Source organism: Dipteris shenzhenensis, chromosome 31 (assembly GCF_047967505.1).
Source record: "Dipteris shenzhenensis isolate YYH24624 ecotype China chromosome 31, Dip_SZ_1.0, whole genome shotgun sequence".
Lineage (NCBI taxonomy): Eukaryota > Viridiplantae > Streptophyta > Polypodiopsida > Gleicheniales > Dipteridaceae > Dipteris > Dipteris shenzhenensis.
The window spans coordinates 18,936,653-18,957,261 of NC_141626.1; the positions used below are offsets into that span (position 1 = coordinate 18,936,653).

At 38.5% G+C, this 20,609-nt stretch overlaps 1 protein-coding gene across 1 annotated transcript; it reads left to right on the top strand.

Moving 5' to 3' along the window:
* Positions 1–13,863: 13,863 nt before the first annotated feature.
* On the top strand, positions 13,864–15,367 carry LOC147881152 (transcription factor TT8-like). The gene is made up of 5 exons (XM_087370279.1): positions 13,864–14,098; positions 14,224–14,537; positions 14,657–14,785; positions 14,917–15,084; positions 15,217–15,367. Exons 2-5 carry the CDS (start codon positions 14,226–14,228, stop codon positions 15,310–15,312), a joined length of 705 nt encoding a protein of 234 aa, XP_087226405.1. The 5' UTR covers positions 13,864–14,098; positions 14,224–14,225; the 3' UTR covers positions 15,313–15,367.
* Positions 15,368–20,609: the final 5,242 nt, after the last annotated feature.

Here is a 20,609-nt window from a genome sequence, read left to right on the forward strand (position 1 = left end):
CACTAAGTTCCGCGGAAAACAAGTTCCCTCACTTCAAGAAGGACAGAGTTCAGTGAATGATCCAGAACGACATATAAGGGATGCCAAGAGAAATTTCTTAGCTCATTGTACATTTGAGGCAATAGATGGTCAGCACTATGCCTATGCTTGTAATGAGTGCTCTAGAGATGCATACAAGAAAGGAGAAATTACTTATCAAACCTTCGCGAGTGTGCCTCAATTTCACTACTATTCTGCATGCATCTGTATCTTCAAGAACGATAAAAAATATTTGATTGAGTCGGAAAGACTTAATCATGACATTTATGCACTACGAAAAATCACCTCCACTTCAGAGATGTTGCTCAAAGCTAGGACCATATGGAAAACTTTTAATTCTCCTTTGACCACTCTCAAAAGAACTGCAACTAAAGTGGAAGCGGATAATCTTGTTGACTTCTACACATGCTTGAGTGCCATTGTACCAAGGGGAAAGCAGGAAAGAGCAGAGGTGATTACAAGCTTCAAGACAGTAAGGGATAGGTATCAAGACTACACAAGCATACTTTTCCGTAGTGATGAAGTTTTTCATCAGATCAAAGACGTGTGTCTTGCATGTGAGAAAGGAGATGTCACATATGAGGCTCCATCATTGATTAAAGAGAAGGCAAAGAAGATTGAGAAAAAAGAGATGACAGCTCGGATGTGGAGGCCTTTAAGAAACCTACCAGACAAATACGCAAGTCTTGCTGCAGAGAAATTAATGTCCAAAGAATGGTTTTTTGGCAAAAAGGATAAAGATCATTGCATGGAAGATTGCATCATCCAACAGGTCAAGCGTGATGCAGTAAAGAGTGCAATTGAATATTTATTGGGAGAAAAAAATATTCCAATTAGCCAATGTAAAATTGATCATAACATTGTGAGGCAGATGGCATCAGCTTTACCGTCAGCTAAACAGAAGGCTTGGGCGCATAAATGGGTGAAGGTAGAAGATGATGGATCTGAAATTACTCCCTCTATGAGAAGTGACATTCCGGAAAATGTGTATGCATATGCACAAAAAGTCATCAATAACCACACTCTCAGAAAAGAAAAAACTTTGAACAAGGGCTTTTATTTCATACATGAAATCATTTCAGAGTCTGGAAAGAGTGTTGAGTGCAAGGGAGTTTCATTGAATGATTTTTTGTCCGACGACACTGCTTGGGAGAGACCTAAGCTTTTCTTTGTCTATGAAATATCACCGGATGACATCCGTCAACTCCTTGACAGAATATTACATACCACCATTGGTAGAGTGGGACAATGTAATATAGTCATATTTGCTGATAAACATGACAAGGAACAAATGTCTGCTACCCTAGAAAAACAATATGGCAATGAGCTCAAGATTTACAATGGGATATACTCAAGAAAAAGGGACAAGAGAGAATGCGGTCTCAAGATACAGAGTCTAGAAACCTTTTTCTTGTGCATGAAGAGCCCTTACAATGATCACTCCTTACAAAACAATATAAGAGGGAATGCAAAGAGATTGCAACTACTGCTGGAAGAGCATGAAGCTCCAAGTCCCCTCCATCGCAACGCAAATCACTATGAAAGGCCAGCAAAAAGTGCTGATCTTTTAATTAGTATGATGGAATTTTTGCTACCGTCCGGATGGGAAGTCACATTGTGCCGAATGGGACATCTGTTTGAAGCTCTTATCAGAAAAGGACACAATGTAAATATTATTGAGAGCCCTGCTTGCTTGGAATACCTTGATACCGTGGCTTCTCTCACAATAAAGTTTGATAAGAAAGGTCCAATCTCACATGAAGAGGATGACATAGAGATGATCATGTATGATGAGAGCAAGAAAGATGATGAAAATGATCAAAGCTCTGGATATAATAGTGAGGACACCAGCGATAGCAAGGAAGCAGAAGAAGATGGATATGACACTGACCTTGCCTCTGAAGGTTACATAAAAAGACCACGAAGATATGTAGAGGTATGAAAACTTATGTTTAATTTTCTTTATTCATTTAAAGGTCTTTTTAAATTTATAATTAATTTAAAATTTTGAATCTCATAATTATTTTATCCTTTTATAGGAGAAGGGAGAGGAGGAGGATGAGGAGGACATAGCTAGAGCAGAGAATATAGAAAGCTCATCTCAAGAAAGCAAAGCTGCTCTGGCGGATGACTCTAGAAAATAATCATACATTGCAATAAATGGAGAAGTCATTTCAAGTTAGGTTTCAAGTTCGAGAACAACCTCTTACTTTTATATTCGATGAAGAGGACATTTCAATCCTCATAAACTTCAAGAAAGAGGTCAATGACAAGGTCATAATAGCCATCCTCAGGTTTGACACAAACTTTTTACTGACTTTATGCTTTTGTATTTCCATTGGATCAAATGAACTAATATTCTTTTCTTTTTATTGCAGTATGGTTTTACAACAGCTTCCGTTATATATACAAAGATGTGCATATATGGTCGATCCTCTTGTTTCTAGTGTACTTAGCAATAAGCAGAAAACCATAGATGATGTTTTTAAGTGGTTGCAACCTATTGATTTGACTGCGGCGCGAGTTATCTTTACCGCATATCACGAGGAGTGAGTATCAATCCCTACCTAGCTTATCTCTTACATTGTGGAGGATTATATCAAATAATAATTATTCTTAATTGATAATGCAGCTTGCATTGGAGCTTGGTAATTGTGGACATCTTAGCCAAGCAATGCTTCTTTGTCAATTCAATAGCGTCTATCCATGGCAGTGTGTCAGAGTAAGTATAACCTACTTGTGTCATAATTATGTCAATGAGATGCATCCTATGCAATGCGCACATTCATTTATGTTTTCTATTTTGATGTGTAGATCTGCTCGAAAGTTGGTAGGTGCTATAGATGCACTTATGCAAATGGAGGGTGACTTGGAAGATCAAATAGAGTATGTAACATGCCCTGCAGCGAAGCAGAATGATGACCACAGTTGTGGGTGGAGAGTCGGATATAACTGCTTTTTGCTCCTTGCTCAAATTTTTAATTTGAGAGGCGGTGAAACCTCATTGTCCACATATACAGACTTGCATCTATATGCATTTATGTCATCTATCATTAAGGCATTTATTGATAACGTGGTGGAGCATCTAGAGGAAACATTGGTTGCTACACCCATAAGTTGTCCTGATGTAACCGCTGTATTGGACGAAATGGGGAGCTCTTCTGAGGTTAGGGTCATCATTAGCAAGCAACCTCGTGTTTTGACTTTTGGTAGTGAGGAAGTTACAATCCTCTCCGACCCTTTGAAAGAGGCTAATGACAAAGTCATGATGGCCATCCTCAGGTTTGATATGAACATCTATTGGCTTGATACTTCAATCATTTGATTCAATCTACTTCTAACATTTGTTTATTTATTGCTGCAGTACGGTTATATCTCATTTTCCTAGATCAGTACAGAATCACGTCTGTATGCTCAATTCTCTTCTTTCAGCTGTACTTAGTGATACCAAGAAGACAGTAGATGATGTTTGTTCAATTCTACAACCTTTAGACTTGGATGGCATACTACTTGTCTTTATGCCATACTATGAGAAGTAAGTATGGTCTCAATCTTTCTTTTACTCTCTTATTTATAATATTGTGTTAATTAATACTTAATATTGTGATAAATCTTATCGCTCTTTATTGGTGATGTAGTTCACATTGGAGCCTAATAGTATGGGACCTTGATGACAACCATTGTTGGTTTGTCAACTCAATTACAGGCTTTCACGGGGTGTTCAGGTAAGTGTTCTTTTATCATATCATTATGAACATGCATCTTACTATTTACTACACAAATTCACTTTGTCATATGTCATGATGGACAGGTTTGCAAACAAGTTAGTTTCTGCGATTATGAAAATCAGGGAGCATCAAGACCAACCAAATTTCCAGACACGCCTCGCAGTGGAGCAGAAAGACATGTTTAGTAGTGGGTGGAGAATTGCCTACAACTTCATGTTGTATCTCAATGAAATTTTTGAACATGTCTCCATAGAAGCATATACCAAGCTCGAGCTACAAGATTTTGTGGCTAAGACTGTTCACTATCTAACTGCTATCATTGGGAAACAACATGATGGACTCAATGAAGAACCTGAGGGAGCCAAAGAAAAAGAAGAGACAATTCAGTCTCCTTCTGTATCACAGCCTCAAGTAGAAGCATTACAGTCTACACTTAAATTAGAGACTCAATGCATTCTTCCTACACAAGAAGTGGAGACTCAATGTGCATCTACAACATCACATCTTGTAAAGGAGGAAGAGATTAAGTCTATCCCGATTGCACCAGAAGTAGAATCTCAATGTACACCATCCACACAAGTAGAGACTCAATGTACTCTTAGAGAATCACAGCCTCAAGAGGACTCATCATCAGACTCTATTCAGTTGTAAAACATGTAGAAAGAAACATGAGTCCTTGAAGATTTTTATCTTGTTTGTATTGATTAATGATAGTGTTTTTAAAACTTATGTTAAATGTTGCAATACATTAGGATATTTTATGATATTTATTCATTACAATACATTAGGTTTTACTTTTTTGAAAGTCTAATTTATTATGTACAATAAATATCTTATGATGAGAATCTAATAATTATATCATTCTTATGCTCCATCACTTTATTTTATAGATTTCAATGTACTCAAAATCTATCATTTATTATGTACAGCAAGTCTAACTTATATTATATTAAAAGAATATCTCATGATGAGATTCTAATAATTACTAACATATTATATTAAAAGAATATCTCATGATGAGATTCTATTAATTATATCATTCTTGTGTTCCATTATTTTATTTTATAGATTTCAATGTACTATCACTATCTTACATGTCTCAAATGTCTCCCATTACGGTCTTGCATCCCATCATTTATTTTATAATGTCTCGCATTACGGTCTTGCATCTAGTCATCTCGCATTACGGTCTTGCATCTGTAGTTCTATAAATTCCCTAGTAGTCGTTCATCTTCTATATCTCACCCGCAGCAGACACTTCTTCCACTTTGCTCTTCTTACCTTACTCCTCTCCTCAAGCTTGCTCCTTCCTCTCCTCAAGCTTGCTCCTTCCATCTTGCCCCGCAGCCTTGCCTCCTCTTCTCAAGCATACTCCTTTCATCTTGCCTTACCTCCTCTAGTTACCTTCCTCACTCTCGTTACCTTCCTCACCTCGTTCGTCTTCTATATCTTTCCTCACTCTCGTTACCTTCCTCACCTCGTTCGTCTTCTATATCTCACCCGCAGCAAAAACTTCTTCCACTTTACTCTTCTTACCTTACTCCTCTCCACACTTCTTCCACTTTACTCTTCTTACCTTACTCCTCTCCTCAAGCTTGCTCCTTCCATCTTGCCCGCAGCCTTACCTCCTCTTCTCAAGCATACTCCTTTCATCTTGCAGCCATTATGGATCTTTTTAAGGTAATCGATTCTGTCGAGCAAGCCATTAGCAGCCTCAAAGAATGGATTGCCGAGAACCAAGGAAAGAGAGAGGAGAGAAAGCAAAATCCAGCTCCATTAACCCAGTACGAGAAGGATGACTTTGCTTGTCAGAAGGGCTTAGAGAAGGAAGAGGAAAGAAAAATAAGTATGGCTACTACTGAAATAGATGAATTGCAGTCATATAGGAGAGAGTTGATAGACTTTCAAAGTGAGATATCTTCGCGTGTGGCTCGTTATGGAAGATTTTCCCCCGAGGAAGCGCAAGCCATTCGGAATAAACAAAGTGTTATGCAGGAGAAAATTCATCAATCCTTACTTCTCTTCTATAATTTTAACTACATCGATGAGGAAGAGATGAGCTCAGCTCTTGAATGGGTTGAATTTAGGCTAAGGACTTGAAAATAGAAAATTCATCAAATTGAATGGCTGTAGTCTTGAAAATCTCAGGCTTAACTTTTGAAGGTGTTTATTAACACCATTAAATATTAAGAGAGTTTACAACAACCGAATCTTATTTTTTCATGTAACTTATCTAGGCTGCGTTAAATTTTATAATTTTAGTTTCATGTCCTTAAAAAATATATAAAAAAATGCTTGTTTTTATGTTTTTATATGTGCTTTGAAGATTGGGTTTTTCTTAAATTTTATCTGAAAACTAGTCCAAAAGTATATGTAAAAATGAATTTGTACATTGACAAGTCCAAAATTAATGAAATAAGTGTTTATACATCTTTCATGAGCTTCCTTATTAGGGTCAATTACAAATAAATCATCTCTTGGATCCCATGCATATCTTCAAGAATGTGGGGGCTACTATTTGGGCACACTTATTTGGTTCCAAAGACTTGAGAGGAGTGCGAGAAGACTTGTGTGCTATGAATAGGATGTCTCGTTTATGGCCCCAAGTGCGTGCTTCGAGAAAAGTTGTCCTCTTGAAAGCATATGGATCCTCTCCAAGAGAGAGGAGGTAGCAGTCAAGGCAGACATTGCCTCTTTTTGAACACCCACAGGGTACCTATGTTGCTTGAAAGGAGCATTTTCAAAGGACAATAAGCTTAGTGGGCTTAAGTCCCATGATTGGCACAAGGTCTTACAGATATTCTAAGCTATAGGATTAGTGTACCGATAATCGTGATGCGTTAGTGTAATTATGATTATGTTATATTATTGACATTTCTTTGTTGCTTTGATAGTTCATCCTCCCAATTACAATAAAAGGGTGCTTACAAGAAGATGTTAGAAATGCTATATTCAAGATCAGTGGTATTGTGAGGTATGCTTACTATCAAATCACATTGATTGCATTTTCTTCAATTTAAGCTGAATAATATGTAAATTGATTATGAATATATCTTACATGGGCATGTGAAATAGGTGGATATCTCAAAAAGAGATCTCCATATCGAGCATCGAGAAGGCTAGGGTGGACTCCATCGAAGCCGTATGCTTGCTTGAGAAGCACTTTCCCTCGAGCATTATGACAACTCAAGTGCACTTACTTGTGCACATAGTTGATGAGGTGGCCATTGCAGGTACCGTTCATAGTTGGTGGATGTTTTTTCTCGAGCAGTTTATGAAAACTTTGAAGGGATTTGTAAGGCACAGAGAAAGACCAAAAGCAAGCATGGCAAAGGGATGGCTTGTGCAAGAGTCATTAGTATATATCATGGAGTTTCTTGCATCCACGGATCCCGATATGCCGCAGGCTTGGCATAACAAGGATGATTATTGCATCATTGGTGAGGTTCCCCAAGGAAAAGGGATTGAAAGAAAGATGAGCAAAGAGCAAATTGAGAAATTCAATAAGTTTTGTATCCTCAATAGCAAGGAGATGCAAAAGTGGATTGAGAGATATGAAGTGGCCAAAGTAGAAAGAATAGTTGCAAGGAAGAGATTCAGAGTAATTTACAAGCGATCACAACCATATCCATGGGATCTCGCCCTTCTCCCCACTCACATGTCACTTGATTGGCTACAACTGGCTCTATGTAAAGCCGAACGCAATGGAGAGACAATAAATGAGCACAAGCGAGAGTTATCATCTAGATGTATGATGCATACATGTAAGTTTCTTACCTCTTGACGTGATTAAGTAATTATTTGTGGCAATATATGCTATAAAATAGATGCATCTTCATTGTTTTAATGATGCTCTTTTGCTGTACAAAAAGTACAGTGCATTATGGTCATATGGACGACATTTTCGAGTGGAACGCATCGATTCAAAGAGAGTCATGCATGATTGTGGAGTCATGGCTAACTTCACACAAGATAGCCGAGCAAGTGCTTTGGATACCAATCTTCTCTCCTCATAGTTGGATTATTGTGGGACCATATACGAAATCTATGAAATTGATTTCAGACGATTTAGTATTTTCATTCTTGATGTAAAATGCTTTAGAACTATTTACAATGGTCCCCATGCGACAATGAGAAAAGATAGTAGGGGTTTCTTTACAATAGACTCCACCAAAATTTGGACCAATGAAAGTGATACTTTTGTTCTTCCCGAGCATTGTGAGCAAGTGCATACTAATGATTTAATTTATCGAAGCTTTCATTTTTAAAGATCCATTGATACATGTACTTAAGCATAATTTCATATATATAATTGAGATAATCAATCGGCTCAAGCATTGGCCAAGAATCCATACATCACTCTAGGACCAAGCATATTGATGTCAGAGAGAACTTCATTAGAGAAAGAGTGTTACTTGGTGACATCACACTATAGCATTGTGATAGCAAAAAAAATGTTGCAGACATATTTACCAAACCACTTGGCAAAGAGCTTTACGAGAAGCACCGACATCTTGGTTTGACTTAGAGGAAGGACATTTCCATTAAAGAGGTGTGATGGAATATAATGCTCAGTCCTTCTTCAATTCCCCAGAATCATCATCTTGATGGAAGGTCTACTTCATGATGTTGATCTTGAGGGAAGGTGTTGAGAAACCATCTCAACATCATGTGTTCCATATTGTGCATAGCACTAACACATAAAGTGCTATAAAGGAAAGGGTTAAATGCCCTAACCCTAATCCGAAAAGGGTTTGTATATATTCTATAATTTCAACTAAATCTAGTGTACAGTTAGTCATTTGTGGTGTGCTCTCTAGCTGTGCCCTCCCTCCTCATCTCCACTCTTCTCCTCTCACCTTTTCATATTTTGTCAGCCTCCCCCATCCATCACCTCCCCTTCCACTCCTAACCTATGGCTCCCTGTTGCAATCGACAACACAACAGAGAGAGAGAGAGAGAGGGAGAGAGAGGGAGAGAAAGAGAGAGAGGGAGGGAGGTGGAGTCAGAGGTGGGGAGGGGGATTACCCCCCTGCCCAACCTATTGTGCACGCAATAGGTTGGGGGGAGGGGAGGAGGAGAAATCCCCCCCCCCAAAGATATTGCACATGCAATAGGCTAGGGGGTGGTGCAATCCCTTGACCTTGCCTACCTTAAGGGTATGTTTTACACCGTGAAGGTTTTATGAAATATGTTTTCATATTTAAGGGTGCATTTTACACCAAGAAGGTGTATACGTACACCACTTTTCTACAAGAATTGGTCATCTATTGATGTTCTAGCTTTAAAGATGGTTTTTCTTAAGGGTGTAATTTACACCAAGAAGGTGTATATGTACACCACCTTTCTAAGATAATTGGTCATCTATTGATGTTATAGCTTTAAAAATAGCATTACGAGTGTATTCATAATTTTTGGACTTTTGTTAAGTCCAGTTTTGAAATTGGACTTTACATAAGTCCAAAATTTTTGAATAGTCTATTGTTCTTTAATAAAACATTATAACTAATAAGTAGATTATTGAAAAGAGACTAATGTATTAGTGGGAGGTGATATTATGTTGCAAAAGAGTAGTTGCATTTGCTACAATCCATGATCATAGTGATGCAAATTCTATCTGCCACTTTAAAAGACTTGGCGAAGATAAGGTGGCAGTTATTGTATCAAAGATTCTTAGTGCACATGTTGAGCTTAAGCATAAATGTGGAGATATGAAAATACTTGGAGATGTTATGCCCTATAATACTTCCAATAAATCATTTATTGTATGGGACAGAGATGAGACTTATCCAACACATGTCATCAGGAATACAAAGTGCATATCTTTTGATTGTAGAGTGGGAGATATTTTACAAATGATATCATTTGCAAATAAGAACATAGAAGAAGGTCAAGTATTGAGATGTGGAGCAATGGTTATTTGTGTAGATGAGGATTCTAAAAGTTGTTGATGATGGTATGGACGATAATGCTGCTTCATTGGATGATCCCTACTATGAGGTACGTAAGGATTTGAGATTCGAGCATGCAATTTTTGAAGATTAGAAAGAGGCATCTGGTTTTCAATGATAAATACCAAGTATACTACAATGTCAAAGGACTTAAAGCATATGCCTACGTGCCAAGCTTTGTCACTTTAGACATGGATGAGTTACATGGATGTTGATAAACTAGATGTCAAACAAAGTTGTGGATCTATGAAAACCATGCAAGATGTGTCAATGAGCGATGTTCTTTTGGGAGTGGAAGAGTTTCAAGGCTCTCGACACTCTCAGAGTACATTTAGTACAAATGGCCCTAAGATTGTATCAAATACTCCAAGTTGTGGAGTTATGAAATCCATGGAAGGTGCATTAATACATGATGTTCTCTCAAGAGTAGAGGAGCTTCAAGGCTCTCAATACTCTCAAAGTACATTTAGTATAAGTAGCCCTAAGATTGTATCAGCTGTGGAGTTATGAAATTTGTGGAAGGTGCATCAATGAGTGATGTTCTCTCAGGAGTAGAGGAGTTTCAGGTCTCTTGACATTCTATGGCCACAGTTTATGCAAATGGCCCTACAATTGTATCAAAGGCAAGGAAGAGATCAATGATCAGATTATTTCGTATTTGACTTTGATTGTGATAAGATCGAGGATGCAACATTTAATATGAATACAAAGTGACAAACATATCTGGTAGAGAGAAGTGCACAAATACAAATAACAATGTACAGAGGAAATGAAAACAAACATACAGATGCATGACAATAAAATTCACATAGATCCACAAAAGCACTAAAGAGATTAAGAGTAATGAATGAAGATATCACAAGCATAGATGTATGCACTCCATTGACTTATAAGAGATCAAGGGATGTAGAGGATAGGTGTGGCAAAGGAGAGGACTTGCAAAAGAAATGAATACAGACTCACGAGACTTAATACAATGCATGTAGTTTGCAACCAATGATGTGTGTGTGCAAGCCATAATAGATAGTGCATCCAAGACAAATATAGAAGTAGCACTTATATGTATTTTTCCATCCACAAATTGACACAACACAAAAGGAGGAGTCCTACAAAGCCGTTGTCCTCCAATCTTACCAAAATGTTCTCCTACTATATATAACCTGGCACATCTAGATCTCTTAGCTCACGTGCTCCTCTGAGCTTATGTAGACACTCTATCCAAAGATCCATGCCACCTTGCTATCCAGAAAGCCAGCCTAGGTGGGCTGCCACTCTTGAGGCTCTAATTCTGCTACCTATTATAGGTCCCCTTCACCTCTTGGATAAGGCCCAAGGATGGCTATCTACTTCTCCTTTCTACTCCTTTGAGGGCTACTCCAAGTGTCCAAATGAACCCCAAAACACTGGCGATCCTACTGTTTGTGTACCATGCCAACTTTGAGACCAAAGTTGCTAAGGAGATTGATGTTTCGAAAAGAAGATGAGGGATGACAGGTGTAGATCCATGGTAGAATCATTCTACTTATGGGATTGGTGAAGATTTGGTGTAGTTTGACTGGAGAAGAATCCACAAAGCATATTTGACAGTATGGGTGGAATCGAAAGCAATAGGTGATGGTCTGATTGCCATATTTCACGGATCACTTAGGACCCATCGCTTCACATACGCAATCATTGACAGCAGTGCCTACAGGAGCGAGATGCAGATTCTCTCTTGCTTTGTTCAAAATGACATAAAAGTTCCTAGTTGGGACAAAATATGAAGCCGCTCATAAATAGGAAGAGGACTTGCAATAATTCATATCGCATTATTAGGAAGACGATTTGCAATAATGCATATCGCATTATTACAGGATTATCACATGGCCAAAGAGCATGCTATCGGGTTTGATGCTATGTATGATAAAATGCAATGACCCTTTGGCATGCTTATGAGCCATATAGCAAGAAACTGCATGAAAAAGAACCAATACAAAATTGTATATAGTGTTGGATTTATTAAAAGATATTTGCATATGCAAAAATTGCACATTTTTAAATTCTTCCATTCTAGGGTGAATCTAGATACCAATATCACAAACTATCAATGTTTTAAGAAGACCACCATGCAGTAGTCCCACTAGTTTGGATTCCAAATTTTCAACAAATCAAGAAAAAGTTATGAAGTGTGCCCTCAAATGGGTGTGCATAATTTTAGCACAACATTGGAGGCCCCTTAAACTATATCTAAGGTTCTCAATTGGGTGTGTCCTTGGGTTGAGGAGAAGCTCATGCAGTTTACTTTTGAATGATTACTTGGTTGCATGTATATGCATAACAAAATTTTGATGTTTTTGAAAAAATTGTTGTATCTGATACTCTTCAGGATGTATGTTTCACATGCAACATGGCACTTATAATGCTTTATCGGTCTTGTTCCAAATCTTTATTCCATATTTTTTTGGTATGATGTTCAAGATTAGGATGTGTACTATAGCTTCAAGAAAAAGTTTGTCGAATTCCGTTAAGCAATGCATAAGTTATGGGTGAGGCAAGATACCTATATACAAAAAATTGCCATGAACCTCACAAAAAATGGCTACACCCAAGCAAACAATGACCCTCAATGACAGGTGGCGAGTTGTGGGTAGATGACTATGGACAGCCTGATGCACAAAGATGCAGCACAAAGACTTTGCGATGGAAGGCAGAACTACTCATATAGTGACATGTGTTGAGCTCTACGGTGTTCAGAACAACAAGTTTTAACAAATTGTGCCTAATTATACATCATATGCATGCCCATAAATTGAATAAATAATAATTTCACAAATTTCAAAGTACTAAATAAATTTCTAGCCGTATTAAATAGCTTGACTCTATTTGTACATAATTCACGTGCTATTATGATTTTTAACTCGAGTTATGTGACATTCTTGTTGAATAGCGATATTGCAAAATTACATATTGTTGATGCATTCAATATTTGCTCTCCTGTTATTTTTCTACCAGATTGCTTGGAAGCCAAATGGTAGTATATGATTCAAGTTACACTAGGGAAGTGATACATATTAGAAGGTGAGATTGATGAGGAGAGACAAAGTTTCTCAATTGGTGATATGGAGGCTCTTCCAATGCTCCTCATATAGGGCCCATGAGCTAATACAGAATGATGGTATTTTAAACCTCCTTGGACCATCATCAAATTTAAATGTGGGGGATCTATTTTTTTGATGTGGAGGATATTGAAGACTTAACATAATGGGAAGATTGATTGGTTCAATTAAGAGGAAGCACAAGATTCCTTCCCCATAGTTATGGTAGACACATTTGTTATGTTGCCTTTGCCTTTGAGCAATATTCTATCATGGGTAACCTATTACATTTTAATTCTCTTTTATGTATCTAAGACCCCCACATCCCAAGGTGTTCATTCTTGCAAGCATACCAATAGCCATATTAGGGAGTCTCCACAAGTCATAGGACAAAGTCGCATATAGAGGGACTATGGGGAATTTAAATGTTCTTTATAGCGTACACACGCCCACACGCACGTGCGTGTGCACACGCCCCCCCCCACACACACACAAAACTTGAAGGGGTGTGCATGGTTGTGGAGATAGCTTTGGATAGGTCATGCTTGAGGGGACTTGAACACGGGTAGTTGCTTAGGACAGCATTGCTTGAGTTGTTGGAAAACATTATTACTTGGGCAGGGTTAGTCGATGACCAAGAAGGTCGATGGAGTAGGGTCGGCCTCCTTCTTGCTCTTGTATGGGGAATTTGAATGGTGTAGCATGAGCTGAGGAGGAGAGTGTGGGCATCGAGGCTATATGCAAGGGGGTAATGGGGGTTTTAAATGTGGAGAGAGAGAGAGAGAGAGAGAGCCTCCACAATGTGTGTGTGTGTGAGAGAGAGAGAGAGAGAGAGCCCACACTGAATGTGTGAGAGGAGGATGGATTCCTCGTGGAGGAATATGCAATTATATTTAAATTTATTATAGGAAGAGTAATTTTGCATGGGGAGCATCCCACGTGAATAGGATGCAAAAGTATGTGAGAGCACGTACACCAAACCAAACGCTTCCACTAAGCACTGAAAAGCCCACACTCCAAAGTCTACTGTCTCAGTCCACTCTCCCACCTTGTTTGCTTGCTTGCTTGCTTTTGATCAACCCCCACGCGCCTTGCATGCCATCGCCCAACGTTCCTTCTCAAACCACCTTTCAACACCCGTTTCATCCACAGCTTCCCGCTCTGTTCCTTTTCAGCCTCTCTCGTACTTACCCCCCCACCTGCCTTTTCCTCCCTTTACATGAGCCCCACCCTGCTGCAAGCTCCTAACCATAGCGTCCATCTCACAAGTTCGTCGGGTTCTTGCCTTTAGTAATTCGTCTCACACGTAGCGTTCCGCAGACCTTGACTTCTTTATTTGCTTTATTGCCCTACCATAGAATTATGAATGCAGCGACTTCCGTTGCTTTTGATAGAACTCATAATTTGCCCAGCATGGTCCCTTGCTTGCAGGTATGGCTGTCAAAGGTATCCTTCTCTCAAACGATGCTCAACTTGATACTAGTGGTGCTGACAACGTCAATATGTCTCTAAGTGACAACGGCAATATGTCTTCAAGTGAGTCGACCACAGCGGAGCCTTTCGTCGAAAGTCCGGAATGTTGTAAGCTTGAAGGCAATGCACTGCTCAACAACGAGGCCCGGTTATTGCTAAGGGGAACGTGCAGAATGATGAGAAAGAGAGGCCGACGAGGGAACTGTGGGTTGACGCAATCTCTCTTTAAACAGCTCGCTTCGCTAAGGAACATTGTTCCATACAGCAACCCGGTATCATCCCTGCCCTTGCACACTGCAGCGAACGTGTATTTGTCTTTCTTGCCCTCTTCTAGCGATTGTAATTTTGTTGCTTGACTTGTGTTGTCCTGTCTTTTCGTACATTTAAACAGAACAAGAGATCGTGCGTTGTCTCGGACGCTTTGAAATACCTACACCACTTGTCCGAGCACCTTAAGCACCTTAGTGGAGGACTGTCCCCTGCAATACCCAGCTTTCAAAATCCTTCTTGGTACCCTAAGGCAAGCTTGCTTCCTTATTTCACGGCATTGGTCTCTGGCTGCTTTGGTATATTCAAGAAGGCAAGCTTGCTTCCTTATGTCTCTAGCTGCTTTGGTTTCAACGTGCATTTTCTTTGCGCTTGTTTTTCCAGGTTAATGTTACAGCTGTAGAGAAAGGACTGCGTATTTACGTATTATGCCACAAAAGGTCCGGCTTAGTGGTGGATCTTCTCTCAGCCTTGGAGGATTTAGGCATCGTTTTTGAAGCCGTGAATGTGTCAAGCCACGATATCTTTGTGTTACATGCTCTTAGCACCCAGGCAAGAGAATGTCACCAACCGCGCTCCTGGCAGAACGTCTTCCGAACTGAAATGTTGCAAGGACACCAATTATGTTGTGCTTTACACGCTGAGACATCCTCAAACTCAAACTACGTGAAATGGCTTTTGCAGGTTGAAGGACAGCATGTGTGCGCGGCTGTAGTGGAAAAGGTGGTCTGGCGAATGATACTAGGCACTGAATTAGTTTCAGTGCACTTGAATTACTGAAGCTCATAGAACACACGCGTTGTGGATGATGCAGGCAAGCGAAGCTTTTAGTCCCATAATACGAGCTTGCTAATGAGTAACGGACAGAACCTCTGAACTCAGAACCTCGGATGTTTTACCTGCAACTCTCAAACCTCTAAATTTCACAAATTCCGACGTTTTAGAAGGCCGCATAATAGTCTCTCTTGTAAATATATTTTGAAAAGTAGATTTACATTACATAGACTGCAACCCGTAGCAACAAAGCGTACTCACAAAATGCATTTTGCATTTTTGGTACAATCCATATCGCTTGTACTAAGGGGAAAATTACCTCAAGGCAAAGACCGAAAAATCGTTTTATTTATAACAGACCAAACTTTACAAAAAGTCATAATAGCTTTTATCTACAAGGACGTCAATGTCTCAAAGTGTACAATTTTATTTGGAACAAGCTTCAATGGTTTTATATACGAAACGTCTCAAATCAACAATTATATATAAAGTGTCAAATTCCTCAAATCTAAAAAAAAGAAATTGGCACACGGCACAAGCCCCATAGCTTTTGTTGCTAAGGAAAAAACAAGTAGAAAGCTACATTTAGTCAAGCTAGGTCTCAAGGCTATATTGTAAAGAAAAGATGTATTGGTGTCAAAAATCCATTAATGAACACCTAGGATTGAGAAGAAATAATTCTTTTCACAAGCAATTACATTTTTCCAAAAGTGTTGCAACTAATGGGAAATGTGAAATCATTTAAAAGTCACATGATTATTAGTGGGAAATCGTATGTTATTTCCAAAAGTGTTGCAACTGATGGGAAATAGGAAATCGTTTAAAAGCCGCATGATTGTTAAAAGAAGCGTAAAACTTATATAAAGGGCCCTTGGTTTCACTCTTCAAAGTTATGTGGCTTCCATACTTCCACTCTTCAAAGTTATGGGGCTTCCATAATGTGCTCTTACTTCCACTCTTTAGAGTTGTATATAAAGGGCTCTCGCTTCCATTCCATCACTAGCCCTTGTATTACACATTCTTATATGTTTGGATAAAATAGAGAACAATAACCTTTGTATTACATATTGTTATCTATTTTTTATAAAATAGAGAACAATATATCATTTTTCGTCATCATTATCAAACTAAATCTCAACAAATTATTTATATTTGATCTTTAATCTTATCACAAGTTAATATGTTGGCTCCCACCTATTGGATTTGCTCATGTGATTGTATTTCTTCTATATGTGCACATGTACTCTTTTGAGGGCTACGAGTAAGGCAATAAGTTTTCTGAGTTTCTTAATTGCTAACAAGACATTTTCTAAGCTTCTATGAATTTAGATCCTCATTTATGTTCCTAAAAGTTCTTTGGCATAGTTGAAGCTATCTTTGCATATCTCCTCGGGGGGGTCGCTCATCATGTGTAACCCTATCACGTGAGTTCAACAGAAGGATATTTTTTATTTCTAAAATTTACAGAAATATATATACATAAGGGACTATTTAAAATAGTTTTGGAAAAAATTTACAGATTTGTATAGAAAAGGGGTACATTTTATTAATGAAAAAATTTACAGATAAGGGAATTTAAATATAGGTCTTGAACGCACGTGATATAGAGGGTTTATACATAGTGACCCCCCTGAGCATATCTCTGCATTGTTCAAGTATCTTTCCACTAGTTTACCATGCTATTATAATAATTCGTCACTACATTGTTTCAATCAATGTAAAACAACCATATTTCCTTTAACACAAGGTGGTGGTGTACCTTTGAGAGGCTCATATTAAGAGGTAAACTTTTGGAGGGTCCACATCATGAGATACATGTAGTGAAACGTGTAAGCACCATATAGAAATGTTAGTCCATGTTTATGTTAAAATTGGATCTTGGGAGAAAGCAAACCATGAGTTTGCCCTAGTGGTAAAAGAGAAAGACAAGTGACAGTGGGCGACATACAATGCTACGTGTGGTGAGCCATTATGTTCAAAGTGGATCAGCTTCCAAGGCACACCATTCAAACCCTCCCTGCCTACTACACCCAGCTCCTCCAACTAACTTAATAGCTCTTAGTCATTGCTCTACAGAGGCCAGCTCCATGTGGCACAACTTTTTTGAGGTTTGTAGGAGCCCGTGGAGCAAGCTAGAGGTGTGCAACATAAATGATGCAAGTACAAATTCGTGCACCTAGTCCTTGTAGATACCGAAGTGGTGCAAGTGATTAAAAAATGGAAGGAGGAATGGCCCTTTCACTGATGCAAAATTTCTAATACCTATGGGCATTAATGCTCTCTATCCTTGGATTTCACCAAGGGCACCAAGTAATGGGGACCCCAATTATCCCTTATATTTTGCATGATTCAAATGACACACCCAGTATCTCCCTAGTCCTCCACCTCAACCACACCCCCATCTCCCTTCATCAATAGCGGCTAGCAAGTGTTCTCTTACTATAGCACCACACTAGAACTCTTGACCATTCTAGCCACCTAGTATTGAAGACTGGCTCATCTGCACCAATCCTTGAATTTCTTCCACATCCATGAGCACACAACCACCTTTGGTTAGAGGCAAAATGTTAACCCATAGTCAGTTTGGCTACCCAACTTGGTAGCCTAGTAGCTAGACACCAAGGAGCTCTCAACTAAGCATCCAAGTGGTGAGTCTCTAAGAGGAAACTATGTAGCCAATTGATGAAGACACTTCATAGATAATCTCAGACAAGTTTTGGTAGGTGGTTAACGAGATGCAGAGTCTAGGTGTTTCTAGTTTTATTTAATTAAAATACCCTCATGTACAATGGGTTCTAATTAGTAGTGCTTGAGTCCTAGACATGTTGTCGAGCCGGTGTTGTTCAAAGTAGAGATAGACTTGTGCAACGAGTTGAGGAGAGTGTGAGGATTTGTTGCGCCAACACCTTGTTGCACAAGCACTTCCTTTGCTTCTTTTTACAAATTTTTGAGAATCTTTTCTTCATAGGAATAGAAGAAGATTTTTATTTACACATTGCTCATTTTGTTTATTCATTTATCATTTACCCGTCTCCATATGGTTGAATCCACACTTGTGAAACCATGTTTAGTCTGATGTTCATTTCTTGGTAATGAAGCACTAAAAGGTAGTGGTGTGCCAAGATAACCCAGGAGTGCAAGAGAGGGCATCTTTATGACCTAAGAACCACTTAGCACTATGCACACAGTAAGCACCGACTTATCCTAGAATTCAACCAAGGGGTGAGAAAAGAGACTGTCAAGAATGAAATGATGCTTACTTGTGCCTTTTGATGTTGTAGGTGGAGCGTATTTAAGGTTTAAGTCAATGTTTCAAAGCACAAATTAGCTAGCATTCATTTGAATAGCTAAAACCATTCTTTGTTAGGAAGCTAAGAGGTAGAGCTACATGTTACTACATCTATCACATTCAAATGATATTCTATAAGGATACAAATAAATCACATCTGCTATAAATTTTGGATGCCATGGGAAGTCTTATAGATGTGATTGTGCTATTTGCTCTAGTGAAGATCATCAAGTGAATGTGGGACCTATAAGCATACATGTACAATGGTTCCACCCTCCCATGGGAGTCCTCATTCTATTCTTTGTCCCAAACCAATGATGCAATTTTCCATGATTTGAAGCGCCTTAAAGGGCTTGCCACAATTGTGGCACAATAAAAATGATTACCTATCCTCATAAGCTATTTACACAAATCATCCGATTAAAATAAAGGTAGTTGAAAATGTAGATTTAGGTTTCCATGACAAGGAGTGAAGAAGCATCTTAAAAAATTTATTCCACATAGCTTTGTGTCGAGATTGCAATTTAAGAAATTCAAGGAGTGCTTTAGAAATCTCCTCGAGATGATATTGTGTCTGTGGTTGATTTTGCAAAAGACTATAGTTTAAAGGATCAAAATGAGATAAAATCAATGCGTTGGTATTATGACCAAATCACCATTCTCGTACACATAACATATTAACACATTCAGATCAAGGGGGAGAACAAGATTCATCAAGATATCAACTTCCATGTCTCTAAAGGGGTGAAAGCATGATAAGGTGTCCAAAATAGTAGTGTCCCAGACATGTGCTATTTGAGTGGTGAAGCACTCATCTTTAGAGTCTTAAATAATGTTTCATTGCTAAAATGTGCTTTTTTAGACTCTACAGTATCTTTATTTCATAACATGCTTCAAAACTCAAAGAATTTGATTTATTATGATAGATATTGTGTGCTATTTTTTATGTATATAGCTAAAATAGCTAGACACCTTACCATGCTTTCACCCAAAGACAAGGACCATGATACATCATTGGATAAGTGATTAGGGTATAAAACTCAAAAGGCACTAGGTCTGGTCTGGTGATGCACAACAGTTCAAGGCTACAAGCCCTCGATATTTTGTTTCTTGATACTAAAGCCCTACAGATGTGAAGATGACTTGGAATACCTTTGCTCAAGTCATGGGAAGGAGTAGTATGCTAGACTGTAGGTGATAGTGAAGAGGTCCTTAATAGATGAGCAACTAAAGATGGATGGGGAAAAATTGCAATGTGTTGGCCCTGTGGTCAAGTTCCTAAGGTTGAGGCTGACTCATGGGGCACCTCGGGGGAGTCACTCATCATATGTAACCCTATCACGTGAGTTCAACAGAAGGAGTTTTTTAATTTCCAAAATTTATAGAAATAAATATACATAAGGGACTATTTAAAATAGTTTTGAAAAAAATTTACAGATTTGTATAAAAAGGGGTACATTTTATTAATGAAAAATTTACAGATAAGGGATTTTAGAAATAGGCCTTGAACGCACGTGATATAGAGGGTTTATACATAGTGACCCCCCCGAGTGGGGCACATGCAAGCTACCCTCCAAATGTAAACAAGACATTTTGGGAGGTTAGGATAGGGGATGTGGACAGGTTTGATTAATGGGAATGTTGCAAGGTCAACGGCTCTCAATTCATAAATTGCCTCTGTGGCCATGATGTTAATAGAGAACAAGGAAACTATCTAGTTATTATTGTATATGTATGCAAGAACAATAGAGACACTATAACAACAAATGTCACATTAACAACTGGGCACATGTGAATTATGCTCCTTTTGAATTCATCGCTCATGCCAAGATCATCAATTTGAACCCAATCTATGAAGGTGAACATGATGTTCTAAGGATTCCCTCAATGTAGATGATAAGGGATTTGCAGGCATTTTAGACTCGGGGGGGTCACTATGTATAAACCTTGTATACCACGTGCGTTCAAGGCATATTTCTAAAATCCCTTATCTGTGTAAAATTTCCATTAATAA

Bases quoted from the DNA above. Each gene is read 5' to 3' on its own strand.
- LOC147881152 (XM_087370279.1), top strand. From the start codon at position 14,226: ATGGCTGTCAAAGGTATCCTTCTCTCAAACGATGCTCAACTTGATACT. The intron at 14,786-14,916 runs GCAAGCTTGCTT...TTGTTTTTCCAG, and splicing joins ATCCTTCTTGGTACCCTAAG to GTTAATGTTACAGCTGTAGA. The intron at 15,085-15,216 runs GCAAGAGAATGT...TGGCTTTTGCAG, and splicing joins TACATGCTCTTAGCACCCAG to GTTGAAGGACAGCATGTGTG.